The sequence below is a fragment of the Ricinus communis genome, chromosome 8 (assembly GCF_019578655.1).
Source record: "Ricinus communis isolate WT05 ecotype wild-type chromosome 8, ASM1957865v1, whole genome shotgun sequence".
Taxonomy (NCBI): Eukaryota; Viridiplantae; Streptophyta; class Magnoliopsida; order Malpighiales; family Euphorbiaceae; genus Ricinus; species Ricinus communis.
The window spans coordinates 22,840,140-22,859,153 of record NC_063263.1 but is presented as its reverse complement, the minus strand read 5'-3'; the positions used below and the strand labels follow the sequence as shown (position 1 = coordinate 22,859,153).

The window sequence follows — 19,014 nt, the reverse complement described above, 5'->3', positions numbered from 1 at the left end:
ATCTTAAATGATAAATATTGATAATATCAAATAAAATTCATAAAATTAATCTGATAATTGTCTCTAATTAATTAAAGATAAATATGTAATTATTTTCAAAAATTCTAATTTTGATCTAAATTTTAAATATTTTTAAGATTTGACCTAGATTTTGATAAATTTTAAATTTAGGCTCAAAAATTACTGGCCTTATTAAAAAGGATTGAGCAAATGTTAAAACTTAACCAAATCAATCAAGATTAAGTTAACATTTGATTTTGACTTTTCAAACTTCCATGAGATTTGGAAAATACTATGAATTTTCATTATCGAATTCTCCATAATTCTCTTGATATCTAAATCTGAAAAATAAGTGCTGAGAGCGATTTGTTAGGATAAGTTACAAGTTATTTATTGGTCCTAGTTAGCCTTCTTAAAGTCATAGCTTTAAGAGAAAGTATGGTATGGATTAGGAGTTTAGGGTGGAATTGACTGATTTTGAAAGGCCATATAAATTTTCCAAATTGCATGTGAAGAAGCTCTTGTACTAGCTTTTGTGCAAGCCATCTTTGCTGATATTTATGATTTAGCTATTGAGATTTTCAATCCATTTCCTTTATTTTTATTCCTGGTTCATAGCCTAGCTCAATCTGTATTTGCTACTTGATTTTTCAAATTATAATATTATTTCGATAAAAAATATACAATTTTGTTTGAAAATCTATAAATATAAGAATTCAATTGAATGAAATTTTTGGAACTTTATAACTGTTAAACTTTAATTTTTTTTAATATAAAATGTTATAGAAAATTGTAGGAATTCAATTAATTTGAACTCTTGTAGGTGATTTAACCCAAACAAGGCCCTAGATTTCATTTATATGCATCTCCCAAATCATACGATTTATGATCAGTCTGCTACTTAACAAGAGATTAAAAAAATGAGAAATGTCTATGCTGTTTCTTTCAGATGTTGATTGAACTCTAAAAATGATAAACTATACTTTGTCAAAAAAGACTGCCAATAGAAGGAGAAAGAAAAGTTATTAATGTCTAAAAAAAAAAAGAAAAGATGACAGCAAGTTAACTCCAAATAGTTAAACATTTTAGATAAATAATATCACATTATGAAGTCACCATGTATGATGCAACACAAAATAAACAATTCGCAGTATTAAGAGAATCCATTTTTCTTTCAAAACAAAAAAAGAAAATATATTTAGCAAGTATGCAAATGCTAGTTGATTTGAGTATTGAGTTTTCACCGGGTCTAGTTGACCCAAAAAAATGAAGTTGACTTTCTTAAAAAATAAAAAGAATTATTTAAAAAGCGGTTTGATTGAATTTTTTTTAAAAATTATATTAGTTTTAAGTTTAAATTTTTTCTTTCACCATCAATTAACATTCGCTGATATAAAAAAAAATTACAATAAATTTTTTTAATAACTATTTCTATTATATAGTTCATTTAATGAATAAAAATAAATTAAAAATTATAAGTTTATATATTTCAATTTTTAATTACTCATCGAGTGAGTGATGTGATATATATATATATATTTTAATCACTCTTTGGGAGTTGGAACTGCCTCTATTCATAAAACTTATTCCATTAAGATTTAATTATTAAAAATGATTAGTTATTTCAAGTAATCTAATTAAAATCAAGTTCAACGAAATGATTTTTCTTGTGTTGTGAGTTGTGACTGTTTTATATATACATGTAACATCTTGCTTGGAATTAAGCATTTCAAAGATTAGTACAATGAGGGAGTTAATCAAGATGTTGGCTTTCAGCTTTCTAATGTTGTTAGTGTGTTCCTGGATGTCCATAACAACAGCTTCAACTGAGGTTATAGCAAGTGATTGTCCTCAAACATGTGGAAATATTCATGTTCCATACCCTTTTGGTATCGCTGACACATCTGCTAGTAGTGTTAACCCTAAATGTGCAATGCAGAATGCCTTTATGTTCTTATGCAATTCCACTGAAGATCCTCCTCGGCTATACTTAGGCGCAAACTTGCCTATCCGCAATATATCACTGGAAGAAGGAACAATCTCTATCCGCACCTTTGAAGCATTTGCTTGCTACAACGGGGTAGAGCTGACGCAAAAGTATGACTACTGGATGAGGTTAGGAGAAGAACACCCTTTCAGGTTCTCTGATACTCGAAACAAGCTCACCGCTGTCGGTTGTGATACCTTAGCCTTCATGAGCGATGCAGGAGGAACCTTTGGCAGTGGCTGCATATCCTTGTGCAGTGAGTACAAAAAGCTAGAGGGTTCTTGTTCAGGAATTGGCTGCTGTCAGACTGCTGTACCAAGAAGTCTGAAGACGCTAAACTTTACTATTCTAAGTACAGGCAATCATAGCACTGTTTGGCAGTTCAATCCTTGTGGCTATGCGTTTTTAGCTGATGAAAGGATGTTCAATGTCTCGGACTTAGAACTTTCTGATCGCCCGTACTCGGATGAGACTAAAGAATATGCAACTTCTGAGGTTGTAGTAGAGTGGGTTGCAAGAGAAGAGACCTGTGAATTTGCCCAATCCAGTTCGAACCCGAATGGATATGCCTGTGGTAATAATACTTATTGTACTTACTCTGAAAATGGCATGGGGTATAGGTGTTTGTGTAAACAAGGATTCACAGGAAATCCTTATCTACCACAAGGATGTCAAGGTAAACAGCCAACCTTGTTAATTACCCGTCTCTCCTTAAGTTTTATGTTCGCTCTCTCTGTTTTCTTTTTTCTTTTTAATTTTTCTAAAGATTAATCAAGCCTTGAGGCATAGCATTATTTTCAACTAATTTTTTATCCACGCTTTCCTGGACTATTGTAATTATTTTAATTATAAGTAATAATATAAATTAAATTTATAAATAAAATTTAATAAAGTTTATTTAGAATAATATAAAAATAATAATAAATTAAATATTTTTAAATATTTTTCTAATATTTTAAAATTCTATTAATTTTAAAGATATTATCAGTATAATAATATAAAGGTCATTTTAAATATATTAATTAATTTCTTAGTATTATATAAATTAATACTATGAATATAATTGATATTAATATTTTTGTGATTAAAATTATTATATAACTAATAAACTAATTTATTAGTTGATAAAATATTATTAAAATATTATATTTTAAAAATTAGAATCATTTTGTCTAACTAGAAAACTTTAAAATATAATTAAAATATGATCTTTTAGAATTAGAGTGATTGTCTAATTAGAATGTAACTTATTAATTAATAAATTTAATAAAAAATTATAAAATTATACAAAGAGTATATTCTATATGTCAAAAATAAATATACATATCAAAATAAAAATTTTATGTATCAAAATATAGCTACATAAGTCAAAAATTATATATATATAAATTTAAATTTTATGTGTCAAAAATAAGTACACATGTTAAAAAATTCTAAATCTCAAAATTTAATATATACTATTCTTTTATCCGTGACGTTGCATGACCGTTATTATTATTTTGATTATAAAATTAAATTAATAGTTATAATTTAATAAAACTTTCAATATTTAATATTAATTTATAAAATTTTAAAAAATAATAGCAAACTAACTATTTTTATATGTCTTTAATTTCTTTAAAATTTTAAAATTTTATTAATCGAATAATATAGAAATTATTTTAAAAATTATTTATTAGTTATTTTAATATTATATAAATTAATATATCAATCAAATTGATATTACTAGTTTTTAGAACTAAAACATTTATAATATAATTAAAAAATCAATTTATTATTAAATATAACATTAAAAATATAATTAAAGAAGTTATTTTTAGAATTAGAAATATTATCTAATTATAAATTAATTAGTTAGTTAATATGATATTAAAATATAATTAACATGTTATTTCTTAGAATAGAATCAATATCATTATTTTATAAGAAACTATTTATTAGTAATGTAATATTAAAATATAATTAACATACATTTTTAGGATTAGAATCTGTATTTAATTAGAAATGTAACTTATGAATCAATAAATTAATAGAACAAAATTATAAAATTATACATAAGCTTGAATCCTATGTGTCAAAAATAAGCACAAATGTCAAAATAAAAAATTTATATGTCAAAAATTAAGTATAGATGTCAAAAAAATTTAAATTTCAGAAATTAATATGTAATATATATATATATATATATATATATGCAAGTATTTCTAAATGTTTATATTCATTTAATTTTTCTTATGTAAATCTTTTAATTTTATGTTTAATTTATAATAATTGATTATTTCTATTTTTATTTTTATTAAAAGAATATTATCATTGAGTCACGATAATTAATTTATTAATTTTATTACATTATTAATAAAATACTATTAAAGTTAATATTATATTATATTTTATGTCTATAAATATAAAATTTATATTTTTATTATAAGGTTTCCTTAATATTTTGTCTCTTATTATTTTAAAAAATATTATATTTCTGTATCGAATCATGGATTTCATTTTAGTTAAGGCGCAACCTAATTTCTATGCAAAGGATTTGATGCCTTGGATTCAATGGTTTTAAACTCTATGAGACCTATTATTTATGAAATCTCCTTGATTGCTGGCCATGAGGATCAAATTTTTCCTTTCCATTAGACATTGATGAATGCAAGGAACCAGAAAAGTATCCATGTGGTGGAACCTGCCAGAACACAGTTGGAAATTACACTTGCCGCTGCCCACTTGGAACGCATCGCGATGACAAGAATAATTGCCAAGGATTTCGCATCACAACCATTGCCACAAGTACTATGTTCATCATCTTCATTATGGCTTTGCTGTCAATCACTTTTATTTTCTCAACAAATTTTATTGATTTTTACTAAAAGGCTAACTTGTAATTATCTTGTTGCACAAAATTTTGAACTCTGCCTCATTAATTGCAGTTGCTGGAGCACTCGTGTTTGTTGGGATTATCAGTTTTCTAATGCTCATCATATGGAAGAGACGAAGAAAAGAGAAGAACTTTTTAGAAAATGGAGGTATGTTATTAAAACATCAACGAGTAAGAATTTTAAGTGAAGCGGAGTTAACAAAGGCTACAAGAAACTATGAAACGAGTCAGTTTCTTGGGGAAGGCGGTTTCGGATCTGTTTACAAAGGAATTTTAGCAGATGGCACCCAAGTTGCAGTAAAGAAGCCAAAAGATTTAGACAGGACTCAAATTAATCAAGAGTTCCAGAAAGAACTTGCCATTGTTTCACAGGTCAACCATATTAACGTTGTCAAGATTCTAGGCCTATGTTTAGAAACCAAAGTTCCATTGTTAGTTTATGAATTCATTTCAAATGGAAGTCTATATCAGCATATCCATCAGAAGAGGTCTCAGATACTAACAAGTTGGAAAAACCGTCTGAGAATTGCTACGGAGACAGCACTTGCTATTGATTATTTGCATTCCTTAGCAAATCCTCCGATTATTCATGGAGATGTTAAGTCTGCAAATATATTGTTAGACGATAATTATACAGCGAAGGTATCTGATTTCGGAGCTTCAGTGTTAATTTCACCAGGTTATACTGATATGGCTACGAAAATACAAGGAACATTTGGCTACTTGGATCCTGAGTATCTTATGACAGGCAAGTTAACAGAAAAGAGCGATGTGTATAGCTTTGGGGTTGTTCTTGTTGAAATCTTAACAGGAGAGAAGCCAAATTCTAATGCAAGATCAGGAGTAAAGAGTAACATTATTCAATACTTTCTTTCATCACTGGAAAGTAAGAACATCTCTGGAACACTCTGTTTCATGGTAAATGAAGATGAATTAGAAGAGATCAAAGTATTTTCAGAACTAGCAAAAAGATGTCTGAGCAGCACTGGGATTAAAAGGCCAACCATGAAAGAAGTAGCTGAGGAGCTTGGCAGGTTGAGAAAATTGAATGAGAGCTTATGGGCTCAAGAAAACAGCAAAGAGACCGAGCATTTGCTTGGTGATGCATCTTATCACTGCATCCACTTTCAAACTGCAAACATCAGTCAACCTGATACCCATATAATGAGAAGATTTGATATTGATCTCTACTCTGCTGATAGCGTTTGACTTGGTTTCTTGTTTCACAAAAGCATTTACACAAGTGCTATTTCTTCCCAGTTGCTTTTCTGGAATATGGTTTGTGTTAAAACTTGTGAGATCTGATAGACAATAATGTTAATTGTGTACTCTTCATTGCAAAGAACTTAACCTTAATAACTATACAAAATCAAGGAAAAGACTATATTACCCTTACGACTATTTACAGTGTTTAACATTCCCCCTCAAACTCACGATGCGATAGCAACAAGCATCGAGAGTTTGTCAGATAAAAAACGAAAACGTGAAGTAGTTAGACATTTTGTAAATAAGTCCGCAAGCTGTAAGGAAGAAGAAACAAAAGGCAAAGTCAAGGTGTCATTCTGAAGATGATGACGGGTAATATGACAGTCGATTTCGATATGCTTGGTCCGTTCGTGAAAGACTAAATTGTGTGCAATCTGAATAGTGCTCTTATTATCACAATGTAAAGGAGTTGGTTGCCGTAGAAAGACACCCATATCAGCAAGCAACCATCGCAACCAAACTATTTCACAAGTAGTAGAAGCCATAGCGCGATATTCAGCCTCCGTTGAGGATCGAGAAATGACGTCCTGCTTCTTACTTTTCCAAGAGATAAGGGAATCACCTAAAAAGATACAAAATCCAGTAGTTGATTTGCGGTCAGTGGGATCACCAGCCCAATCAGCATCAGAGTAAGCACATAACTCTAAAGATGAAGCAGATGAAAATAGAAGAGTCTGAAACTGAGTCCCGCGGAGGTATCTCAAAATGCGAAGAACAGCAGCCCAATGAACTGTAGTAGGAGAAGTAACAAACTGACTAACTATATGAACATCATATGCAATATCAGGGCGAGTGATAGTAAGATAAACTAAACTTCCAACAATAGTCCGATATAAACTCGGATCCGGCAGTAGAGAACCATTAGAAGCAGAGTAACGAGCGTTGAGCTCAATTGGAGTAGCAACAGTCTTATTGTCAGAAAGGCGAGCACGCTCAAAAATATCAGAAATGTACTTAGATTGAGAAAGAAGATACCCTTTTGGAGAAGAAGCAACTTCAATACCTAAGAAGTAACGAAGGGAACCCAAGTCCTTCATAGCAAAACAACAAGTCAGTTCGGACTTTAACAGACTAATTCCGACAACATCATCACCTGTAATAATCATATCATCAACATATAGAGAGAGCAAAATTCGACCAGTCGAAGTACATTTGATAAACAGTGCAGAGTCATGATGGCTAGGATGAAAACCAAGGGAAGTAATTACAGCAGAGAACTTCTCAAACCAAGCTCGAGGAGCCTGTTTGAGACCATAAAGAGCCTTCCTAAGTCTGCAGACTTCACCAGGATGATGATCAAGACCAGGAGGAGGGACCATATAAACTTCTTCATGAAGATCGCCATTCAAAAAGGCATTTTTGACATCCATTTGAGTTATATTCCAACGACGAACGGAAGCAACAGCAATAAGAGTTCGAACTGTAGTCATTTTAGCAACGGGAGAAAAAGTCTCTTCATAATCCATACCATATTCTTGAGAATAACCTTTAGCCACTAAACGAGCTTTATACCTTTCAATAGAACCATCAGACTTAGTTTTAATCTTGTAGACCCAACGAGAACCAATAGCACGTTTACCTGCAGGAAGGAAAACTAAATCCCAAGTATGGGTTTGGTGAAGAGCAGTTAACTCCTCAGCCATGGCACGCTGCCAAAGAGGATCAAGAATGGCTTCTTTGAAAGATGAAGGTTCAGAAAGACGATGAATAGAAGCGAGAAAGGAAACAAATGAACTCGAATAACAAGAATAAGTAAAATCAGGTTGTTTAGTGGACTTACGATTGCGTACAGGATAGCGAGGTACGATAGTATCCGTAGTCTCAGAAGATGATTGGGCGGAGTGTGTAGTAGAGGAGCCAATAGAGGTGTCAGGAATGTCGGCAGAGGATAGCTCATCAACATCAGTAGTAAAAGGGTCAATATGGATAAGATCAGACATAGATATATGGTGAGGACGGTCAGGAATTGTAAAATAAGGAATATGTTCAAGAAAAATAACATGACGAGAAACATATAATTTATGACTGACTGGATCAAAACAACGATACCCTTTTTGACCTGCACCATAACCAAGAAAGACACATATAGTAGATCGAGATGATAGCTTACTGCGTTCAACATGAGGAAGAAGAACAAAACATGTAGAACCAAAAACATGAAGAGAAGTATAATCTGGCGGACGACCATACAATCTTTCATAGGGAGACAAGCCAAAATTATAAGAAATAGGAATTCTGTTAATTAAATGAACAGAAGTAAGAACTCCTTCCTCCCAAAATTCACTAGGAACACTAGCGGACAACAAGAGTGATCGTGCAGTCTCAAGAATGTGTCTATGTTTTCTCTCAGCAACTCCATTTTGTTCAGGAGTATCAGTGCAAGAAGTTTGGTAAATTGTACCATCTAAAGTAAGTAGATCCTTAAAAGCATGAGAAGTATACTCTCCCCCCAAATCACATCTAAAGTATTTGATAACAGTTGAATATTGGGTTTTTACAAGAGATCGGAACTCATTATATATGCCAAAAAAGTCTGAACGACGTTTCATAAGATAAATCCAACAATAACTAGTGCAATCATCAATAAAAGATACATAATAGCGAGAACCCCCTTTTGTAGAAACAGGAGAGGGTCCCCATACATCAGAATGAATAAGATCAAAAGGAGAGACATATATAGTAGTGCTTTTAGGAAAAGGCAATGCATTAAACTTGGCTAGTTTACAACCACCGCAATCAGAAATATCATGAGTTTTCAAATTTCCTAAAGCTCCTGTAGAAACTAAAAATTTTAAACGAGACATAGAAACATGACCAAGGCGAGAGTGCCATAAATAAAACACAGATGACGAGGGATTCAAATGAAAGGATGACAAATTCACACCAGGAACAACAGCCGCAGTGTGAGGGGTTTTGAGTTGATCCAATACATAAAGTCCTCCTTCTCTATGGCCGATCCCAATCACTTTCTGAGACTGTGGATCCTGAACAAAACAAGCGGAAGAAGAAAATGAGACTGAGCATCCAGTATCAAAAATCTGACCAACAGAAGCAAGATTCAAAGCAAGACTAGGAATGTGATAGACATTAGATAAAGATAGAGAAGGCGTAATAACCGAACCAACACCTTGCAATGGCATAGGTGTACCACTAGCACTCATAACAGGAACTGAAACTTCAGGGGTTAGAGAAGTAAATGATGATAAATTAGGTGACATATGGTTTGAAGCACCAGAATCTAAAATCCAGGAGGAGGGGGATATACCTGAAGGACTAGATGATAGACCTACTTAAGAGGAAGTAGACATGGCATGAGGTACGGTAAGGCTAGCTCAATCAGTGATGGGTCTAAGGAGGAGGTTGACAAGGCATTATGAGGACGAGGTAGAAGAGGAGGTCCATTGTGGAGAGGCGGTGATCGATACGACCACTGGTGAGGCTGTTGCTGCTGCTGTTGATGAAACTGTTGTTGTTTTCCTCTGCCAATTTTGGACACTGAGATTTTCAATGACCTTTTTACTTGTAAAACCCGCATTCATCACGAGCAACAGATCCATATAGCCTGAACTGAGATTTAGAATTTGATCGAGGAGGCATGGCAAAAACAGATGGAGTAAAAACTGGAGAAACCTCTTTTACAGCCGAGAACTTCAAACGAATTTCTTCAGCCAAAAGTTCACCAACAACAGAATCAACAAAAGGCAGTGGATGACGATGCAGAATAGACCCACGAAGTCCCTCAAACTCATCACAAAGGGCCATTAAAAACTGTACCAATCTCTGCTCCTCTCTTCGTACAATATAAGGCCCAAAGGCTCGTAATTCAGCAGGTTCTGTGAGAGCCAACTGATCCCACAAATTTGTCATAGCATCGTAGAATTCTTGAATACTCATACTTTTCTGCTGAAGAGCACGAATGTCAGACTCCAACTGGTATTGCTTTGCAAAATTAGACTGTGTATACAGTCGAGCTAGGTGATCCCAAACCTCCTTAGCCGTCTCATATTTTGCTAATTGGGTGCCTATCGAATGCTTAACAGAATTATTGATCCAAGTAATAATCTTTGAATTATCAACTTCCCATTTATCCAATAATGCCATATCATCTTGAGGCTTAATAAAAGCACCCGAAATATATCCCCACTTTTGTTTCCCTTTCAAGAAATTTTTCATCACGTAGCTCCAATATGCATAATTCTTACCATCCAACTGAACACGAACTGCTTGAAGCGAATCATCTCTAGCTTCAGCCATACGGAACAGACAAACGAAGGAAAAACCCAACAGAAATCAACAACAATCAATTACTCTAAAGAAGGGACAACAAATCTACTTTCACAGATTGCTTATGTGCCATAACGATTTATCAATATAAAACCACAATGCATAATTTTCCACCAATTTTCTTTTAGTGCAATGGCTCGTGCAAAGCAAATTAGCAAGAAAAACAACAGGAGGAAAGCAAACAGCAAAGCAAAGTGGAGTAAAGAAGCTACACAGATTCAGACCAGGAACTTAAAGCATTTTGTCGAGCAGGTGGTGTGCAACGCACATATGCAAACATACCACCAAAATTTGGGCATCTCACGAACAGCAACGCACATATGCAAAGCCAACTGTTGCTGTTTTCTTCTGCTTCTTCTGCTGAGGATGTGCTACTCGTCTGCGAGAAGCAAGGAACAAAGAGCAAGGAGCGAGGAGCGAAGAGTGAAGAGCGAGCAGCAACAGGGGCTGTCGTTTTCTCAACAAGAACAACAATGGCAAGATGCGCAGGAGGACCATCAACGTTTTCAACAACAACAGCAACAAGAGCGTCAACAACAGCTGGGTCTGCCGCTTTCTCAATTAGAACAGCAGGGGCAGCAGTTTTTCCAAGTAGAACGGCTCTGATACCATGATAGACAATAATGTTAATTGTGTACTCTTCATTGCAAAGAACTTAACCTTAATAACTATACAAAATCAAGAAAAAGACTATATTACCCTTACGACTATTTACAGTGTTTAACAAGATCAACTATGAACGATTATAATTTTAATATACTTTTCTCTTGTAATTTTTTGTGCTAGACCAATTGTGCTTGGATTTAGATTGATTATATAAGTTAACCTTATGATGGTTAGATTAGTCTTCTCTTTCAAAAAAAAAACCAGTATTCATTAATATCGGAGATAACTTATCACTTTTATTTATATTCTAGAATTCAATATATTAATTACAAATAAAAGTTATTACTAATAACAGTATTATATATAAAAATCTTAAGTATTGAGTTTAAAAATATTAAAGATTCCATAGCATTAAAGAATAAAAAAAAATTACAAATAATTGGATGAAATCGAATTACGTTAATGGATACTGCACTTTGTCCATGTACTTAACTCTCAGCTTAATAATCTCAATTTCTTGTATAAATATTCAATTCTAGCAAAGCCACATCTCAATTATACTTGAAAACCAATTACATATTTCTTTTCACATTTTATTAGAAATCTAAATACATTATACTATTCATTCCCTTAATTTTCACCTTAATAATTAAATCAAATTTCTATTAAGAATTCTAGTTACATTATTTCAGTGAGATAGGCATTTTGACACAAGAATAATTCTTGTATTTCTGATTATGGCAGAAATTGGTCAGAGAGAAGAGAGGAGAGAATAAGAGGAAAAGGGGGACAGAACATGTATATTCCAAAATGACAAATGATTTCAATACAGCTCATACCATCATTGCTCCTCACTAAATTAGTACTGCCTAAATCCGGGTATTGTGCCATGTGTCCTAATGCTAATAAAAAGAATCTAAAGGTGTTATGCCTGGTGTCCCTCCCATAATACATATATCGATTCCATCTCCTTAAGACTTGGCCTTGTCCACAAGGGTGACATTTGGAAATCTAAGATTCAATATCAAAGACGTATTCCCAAATTGCATATTCCGGAGGCATGCCTGTCCACTGGACCAACACTTGTGTGACTTGTTGACGTCCCGTTTTTTACCTTGCGTTTGATCCAAGATAGCCATTGGTGTAGGTGGGTCATCGTTTGGATCAGGTAGGCCAGTAGGAGCTTGTGTACGATCTGTTGCAGCCTTTAATTGAGAGACATGAAAGACATGATGGAATTTTGAATGTGGTGGGAGGTCCAATTGGTAAGCAACTTAACCAATTTCAGATAAGACTTTATATGGACTATAATAGCGAAGGCTTAGCTTATGATTTGGCCTTTTCATAACAGAATGTTGCTTGTATGGTTGTGACTTAACAAAAATGAAATCGCCAATAGCAAATTGCCTCTCTGCGAAGTTCTTATTTGCTTGTTGGCGCATGCGATTCTGAGCTTGTTGGAGATGATTTCGAACCACTTGAATTGCCTCTTCCTTTTCGGTGAGAAAATTGTCAACAACAGGTACTGATGAATGAAGGCATAAAATAGAACAAAGAAAATGGGAAATATGAGCTATCAGCTCTTTCATTCTTATATTTTCATATATATATATATACAGAGTTATAAGAGATTTCAATAGTCAACAAAAGTAAACCTGCTCCCTTTTACTTGTCTCTTAAATTTTTACCGAATTTAAGCTCCTTCACATATTAGTATTACAAGGAGACGCAGACATTTAAACTTTAGATTTGCATCAACCACTTCAAAAGCAAAATATCAAAAAGATAGCACTAAAGTTACAACAAATTCTGTCACAGCCTCATCACTCCTCCTTGACAAATTTGTTGCTATCAATGAAGAGATCTTTCCTGAGCTTCTCAAACCTTGCTTTGGAGAAGGCCTTTGTTAAAATAACTGCATATTGGTCTTTAGAAGAACAATGAATCAGCTGCACATCACCTTCATTTTGAGGTTCCCTTAACACATGAAACTTGATCTTCATATGCTTTGTCCTACTACGGAAAATTAGATTCTTAGACATTAATTGCAACTGCAGATTAATTATCCCAAAAGACACAGTTGGTTCCTCCTGCTTTTAATGCAGGTCTTCTAGTATCTTCCTCAACCATCTTGCTTGATTTATAGTAGCTACAGCAGATATATATTCTGCCTCAGTTGTTGATTGAGCCATAGTGTCTTGCTTTTAAGAACTCCAGGACACAACACCTAAACCAATATGAAATGCATAACATGAGGTATTTTTCATGTCTTCCATTGAGCCTCCCCAATCACTATCAACATAACCCACAAGCTTTATTGGGGCCTCTCTTTTATACCAAATGCTGAGATGCATAGTCCCTTTCACATACCTTAGGACTCTTTTAACAGCCTTATAATGAGTTTCTGAAGGAGCATGCATGAATCTAGATAGCAAGCTTGTAGCAAACACTAAATCAGGTCTTGTAGCTGACAAATATAACAAGCAACCAACCAAACTTCTGTAAACTCTTGTATCAATCTTATTAGAATCATCATCTTTGCTCAATTTCTCATTTTGGACAAGAGGAGTATCAACAGCTTTACAATTCTCCATACTGAATTTCTTAAGAATTTCTCTTGCATAATTTTCTTGATTGATAAAAATCCCATAATCACCTTGATGCACCTGCATACCAAGTAAGAAAATTTTCCAAATCTGTCTTCTTAAAGACACTTTTTATTACAAATTTGAAAGCATCCACACTGTTTTTGTTGGTCCCTATGACCAACAAATCATCAACGTACAAGGAAACTATAGGAACATCGCCATTTTCTTGCTTCACATACATGGTAGCCTCACTTAAGCTTCTTTCATACCTCAACTTCTCCAAATACCCATATATTCTGGTCACCAGGCTTTAGGAGCCTGTTTGAGGCCATATAAAGCCTTCTTGAGCGAATACATATGAATTTATTTTCCTTTTACTAAGAAACCAAGAGGTTGCTCTATAAATATCTCTTCTTCAAGGAAGCCATTTAAGAAGGCATATTTCACATCGAGTTGAAAGATTTCCCAATTTTTTTGAGTTGCCAAGGCAATAAGAATCCTTATTAGTATCATACCTTGCAACTAGTGCAAAGGTATCTGCAAAATCCACTATAGCTTGTTGAAAATAATCTTAACAACTAGTCTAGCTTTCAATTTATGAATAAAACAATCCGCTTTCAGTTTGGTTCTGAAAACCCATTTAACTCCAATCACCTTTTTGTTTGCAGGTTTATCCACTAGTTGCCAAGTTTCATTATTATTTATCATCATGAGCTCCTCCTCCATAGCAGCCCTCCACAAAGAGGACTTTGATGCTTCCTCATAGTTGTTAGGTTCCAACATAGCCACATTAATTGTGCTATAGATTTCTTGCAAGGTCTTAGTACCTCTAAATGCATATTCACTATCATCATTGCTATTAAACTTATTATTTCCTTCAATTGATGCATCTTGTTCATGGGAAATATTTTCCTACATTGAATTCTTATATGAAGGAACCACCTCCATTTTCTCCCAACTCCAAGAGGCTAACTCATCAAATTTGATGTCTTTACTTACAATTACTTGCTATAGCTAATGAACAATCCAATTTCAGTCTTTTCATCTAACTTTCTCCTTTTCGCCTTAGGAACAAGTGTATAAGAAATGCAACCGAAGAGTAAATTGCCCAACTGGTACCAATCATTTGACCATATCTCAAATTAATACTAATACTTTAATTTGAATCTAATTGGTACCCAAGCTACACGAAAGTATATTAATTTAGGACAGCTCTCCAATTTCCAGCCAATTGACATTGGTTTGGCAATTTGAGGAGGTATATTCTATTTAATTCTCCGCCTCAGCATGTGCCATATCATAAAAGTCAGTCCAATCAGCCAGCGGGTCCCACTCCTTAACTTCTCCTAAATTAAAACTAAATTTTCTCAAATTGAACCCTAAATTTGACACTCGAAGAAACCGTAGCCGTAAATTGACCCTTGTATCACTCTCTTTGTCTTACTCATCTACTGGAATACCCAAATAACTCAAAGAAGACATCCATTATCCTTTTGTAAGCAATGGAAAAGGGAGATGACGAACCAAGTAAGATGCTTCATGTTGAAGATGCAATACCATGAATACAAATTTCTTGATGTGCATGTGGGAATCGACCTCGATGTAGAGTATCAAGGACCGAAAGGAATCCTGGCCGTAAATTTTGGGGTCACCCTTACATCAATGTGAGTCATCTTTTAATGATAGTACTTAAACATTTAGTTCTATTTAATGAATCTTCGGTATTGTGGTTGTAGGCTTCGAGTTGTGATTTTTTCATATGGCACGATGAGTGAGAGAATAAGAGGACTATGATGTTGTTGACAGAGTTGAGACGACTGAGTTCAAGCTTAGAGAAACTTGGGGCTACCAGTTCTAGAGTTGAAGTTGGTAGGCAAAGCAGCTGAAGAAGGAGAGTATTGTACTGAAAGCCAAGTTTAAGACAACGACAGAGGAGTTAGCAACAGTTCAAGGCATAAGGGATTTTTACAAGATTGGATTGTTTATTGTAGTTGGTATTTTATTTTGTAAGATGTTTTGTGTATATGATCTGAATTGTTAGTATTGGTGTTGGTGTAGGATTTTTTGTTGGTTGGGTGGTGCTAACTGCTCTTTGACAGTTATAACGTAGTAGAACTAGAATGATGTATTTCTTATTAGATCAATGAAAGCAAATGCTATTTCTTATATATGTCTTTTATTTCTTTAAAGACACAATTTAGTGGTGTTGCAAAACTGTTAACTACCGGACTTTAAGTAATTACAAAATAGTAATTTGTATTAAGTGTGGAACACAAGAACATGATAATATAAATAAATGATTTTGTGGTCCTGTTAAAAATACAGTGTTTACACTGAGCACAATCAAGTGGCAAAAGAAAATATGTCCTAAAGGACCATAAAAGCATCTTTGGTCCTAAAAGCAATAAAACAGGTCACACCAACAACCATGTGAGTAAGACTTTAAGAATATTAAATACATAAAGTATAGTTCGCACACATAAACACTAATAAGACTAAGCTAAGGCTTGCTCTTGTCTCAAAGACCTGCAGGCATCGAAGGCTTCTTCTTGTTTGAGGTTGCAGTCTCAACCTTCCCTTTCCTTTTAGCTTTATGAGTTGTTGCTTGCACCTCATCTTTCCCTTTTTCCAAACGCTTATGCTTTGGAGATTTGCTCAGTTGCTGGAGTAGGCTTAGATCTAGAAGCTTTCTTTGGTGCTATGGAAAGAGTTACAGATCTAGGAGGCAGGAATGGCTTCTTGCCCTTATTCTTAACTATCTTTATATTACTCTATTGCGAGCCTTTATTCAGGCCACTTGATTGAGTTGGAATCTCACTTAGTAACTCATTGATGCTTCTAGTATTTTAATGAGGTCTCTGTGTTTCTGCAACACTTTAGGACAGATTTGTCCAATAAAGATTAAATTCATCTAGATCTACTAGATAACCAGGTATGTTAAACTCCCATTAGCTTGATTGGTTAGAAGTTATATTATGTACCTGCATAAGTTAAATTAAATGTACATTAGCTTATTGCAAATATACATTTACTTATTATAAATATATATATAACATCAACTTATTATTACCCGTGCACTTGGGATTATAAGGGACTTCTTGGTTACTGCAACTGCCCCAATTGAAGTAGTCCCAATTGGATCATTTTCTAAAACTTCATCATAAGGGAGTTAGTCATTCTCATCATGAGGAACTTCTTGGTTACTGTTACTGTCTGTCTGGTTTGCTATTCTTTTTACCTAGTAAAACACATAAAGAATATTGTGCAAGGTGTTTTAAAGAAACTTAACATACATTTTATAAATAAAATTGCTCTTACTTATAATTTTTTCCTCCTAGGCTGTTTTGATCCAAATCTACCATTGCCATGGTATCTCTTGTTGTGGCCTTTAGCCCCATAAATGGTGCAAGTCATCACTGACCCTTTCTTGCTTACTTTGCCTTTTCTTAGTAGAGCTGCCATCTCATCCTCTTCTAATCTCCTCTTTGTAACAGATCTGCCTTTGTTTTCGTTGAACTAGAGCAAAAGGTAGCACAAGTGGTGTTGTGGGTCTTGGCCAAAAATCGTAGCTAGTAGTAGGGTTTAGCAAGTGGCTAAATATTTTTAAATAAGTATCTATCTTGTAATAGTTGAACGGGTTGTCGAAGCCCTTCAAAATAAATTACTGATTTTTCTAAACTAACTTGTAGAAATAGTTAAACCAGATCGAATCCCAAAGTAACTAATGTGAATAGCTTCTCAAAATTAAATAATAAAAATGAGGGAATTTTGAATGTTTGAACCAAAATTATAAATAAACAAAAAATAATCAAGGCTGAATATTAAAGTAAATAAAAATCAATCTTACCAAACCTCCAATTCAAGAGTGCAAATTCCATCCAATTGTAATTCTGATCATAGGCTTAAATATCAATTTTTCTATTCGAGTACTTAGTCTACTTATTTAGAAAAGCTGCAACAAGTGTAAATTGTCCTAATATAATTGACTCAAACTCAGCATCCAAATCAAAACTTACCATTAGTCAACTGGGCATGATAGCATTCCATATCAACTTAATGATAACATTAAGAATAATGAGAATGACTAAACCAATATTAATTAATCGAGATAGCTGTAATTGAATTAATCTTGTTCCTTTATTTCCCTAGAGCCTGTCATGCAAGCTATGTAATTTGAAAAGGCCGCAATCACACACATATGAGCTAGCTCCTTGCTACTTATGTCAATCGTTCATGACAATTACGGATCACAAACTCAAGGTTAGCAATAGAAAAATCAATATCAAATTGAGTCGTCAGTTCAATCAATATAAAAAATTCATAAATAATAAAAACAAGAAATAAAGAATATTTGAATTAAAGAAGAATTCTATTAAGCACAAGCCTCACAAAATCATAATTGGAATTTATTGAATCAGAAACTAAAAGGTTAGCCACACATGGTGGAGCAAATTACACAAGAATTTTAGGGAATATAAGAAGAAAAATAATAAATAAAATCAAAGCTCTCAGCCGTCTCTTTCTTTGTAGAACTAGCCTCCTTATGTAGGAAGTCAAACCTAAACACTAATAAGATAATCCTTATCCAAAAAGAAATAAACTTCCTATAGATGACCTTAATCCTATAAGGAAGGATAAGATAAAGGGTAACTTAAACAAATAAAATTATAAATAATATGGGAGTCAGTTTTTCTTATCCAGCACTTCTAAAATAAAGAAGATAACATGAAAGTGGGTCCACCACGAATTCAACTAAAAATTCAAAATTCTCTTCTACAGATTCCAGCAGCTCACAGATTGTAAGGCGTGATCACGTCTTATTGAAAATGACTTTCTGCATAAATTTTCTCTTCCTCTAAAAGACCTGTTTTTTGATAAGTGATGCTTTAAAACATGTCTTTAGGCTGAATTGCGTTCAATCCTTGATATTTCACCACCTAGATCAGAACAAACACAATTTCCACAATTAAGCACAATATCCAATTAAAATATAAGAGAATTAAACATAATAAGTATAACTATTTATGATCTATCAAATTTCCCCACACCTAATCCATGCTTGTCCTCAAGCATACCTCAACTCAACATATCAATTCTCCTCTCTACTTCCTTTTCATCTATTTTAATATCCACAAATATCAAATAAGTTAAACAAACATCAATGAGTTGAATCATAATGACAATCACGAGAGTAACACTCATATGAAAAATTTTGTAAAAAGAACAAGTATCTCACTAATTCATCAAAATCAAAGCAACAAGACTTAACACCCTAACATGGTTTCACTCAATACTCTCAAAGTGTTTAGGGTGCATTTACTGTCAGAATCAAAACATAGCATGTTATTATCATAAGCTTGCTAATAAATCAAGTCTCCACCACTACACATGAATTAGATGCAAAAATC

General features: G+C 33.4%; 2 protein-coding genes across 2 annotated transcripts; one reads left to right on the top strand and one right to left on the bottom strand.

The window, feature by feature from the left end:
- The first annotated feature begins 1,728 nt into the window (after nt 1-1,728).
- Nucleotides 1,729-6,728, top strand: LOC8281992 (wall-associated receptor kinase 2). Its single transcript, XM_002523893.4, has 3 exons — nt 1,729-2,663; nt 4,625-4,774; nt 4,915-6,728. Exons 1-3 carry the CDS (start codon nt 1,745-1,747, stop codon nt 6,069-6,071), a joined length of 2,226 nt encoding a protein of 741 aa, XP_002523939.4. The 5' UTR covers nt 1,729-1,744; the 3' UTR covers nt 6,072-6,728.
- Nucleotides 6,729-9,644: 2,916 nt separating this feature from the next.
- Nucleotides 9,645-10,382, bottom strand: LOC112535577. Its single transcript, XM_048378410.1, has one exon. It carries the CDS (start codon nt 10,380-10,382, stop codon nt 9,645-9,647), a length of 738 nt encoding a protein of 245 aa, XP_048234367.1.
- Between the last annotated feature and the right edge of the window lie 8,632 nt (nt 10,383-19,014).

What these genes read in the sequence shown, in the direction of transcription:
- LOC8281992 (XM_002523893.4), top strand. Translation starts at nt 1,745, where the DNA reads ATGAGGGAGTTAATCAAGATGTTGGCTTTCAGCTTTCTAATGTTGTTA. An exon ending in TCTACCACAAGGATGTCAAG is followed by an intron (nt 2,664 to 4,624) that starts GTAAACAGCCAA and finishes CCTTTCCATTAG; the next exon opens with ACATTGATGAATGCAAGGAA. An exon ending in CATCACAACCATTGCCACAA is followed by an intron (nt 4,775 to 4,914) that starts GTACTATGTTCA and finishes CATTAATTGCAG; the next exon opens with TTGCTGGAGCACTCGTGTTT.
- LOC112535577 (XM_048378410.1), bottom strand. Translation starts at nt 10,382, where the DNA reads ATGGCTGAAGCTAGAGATGATTCGCTTCAAGCAGTTCGTGTTCAGTTG.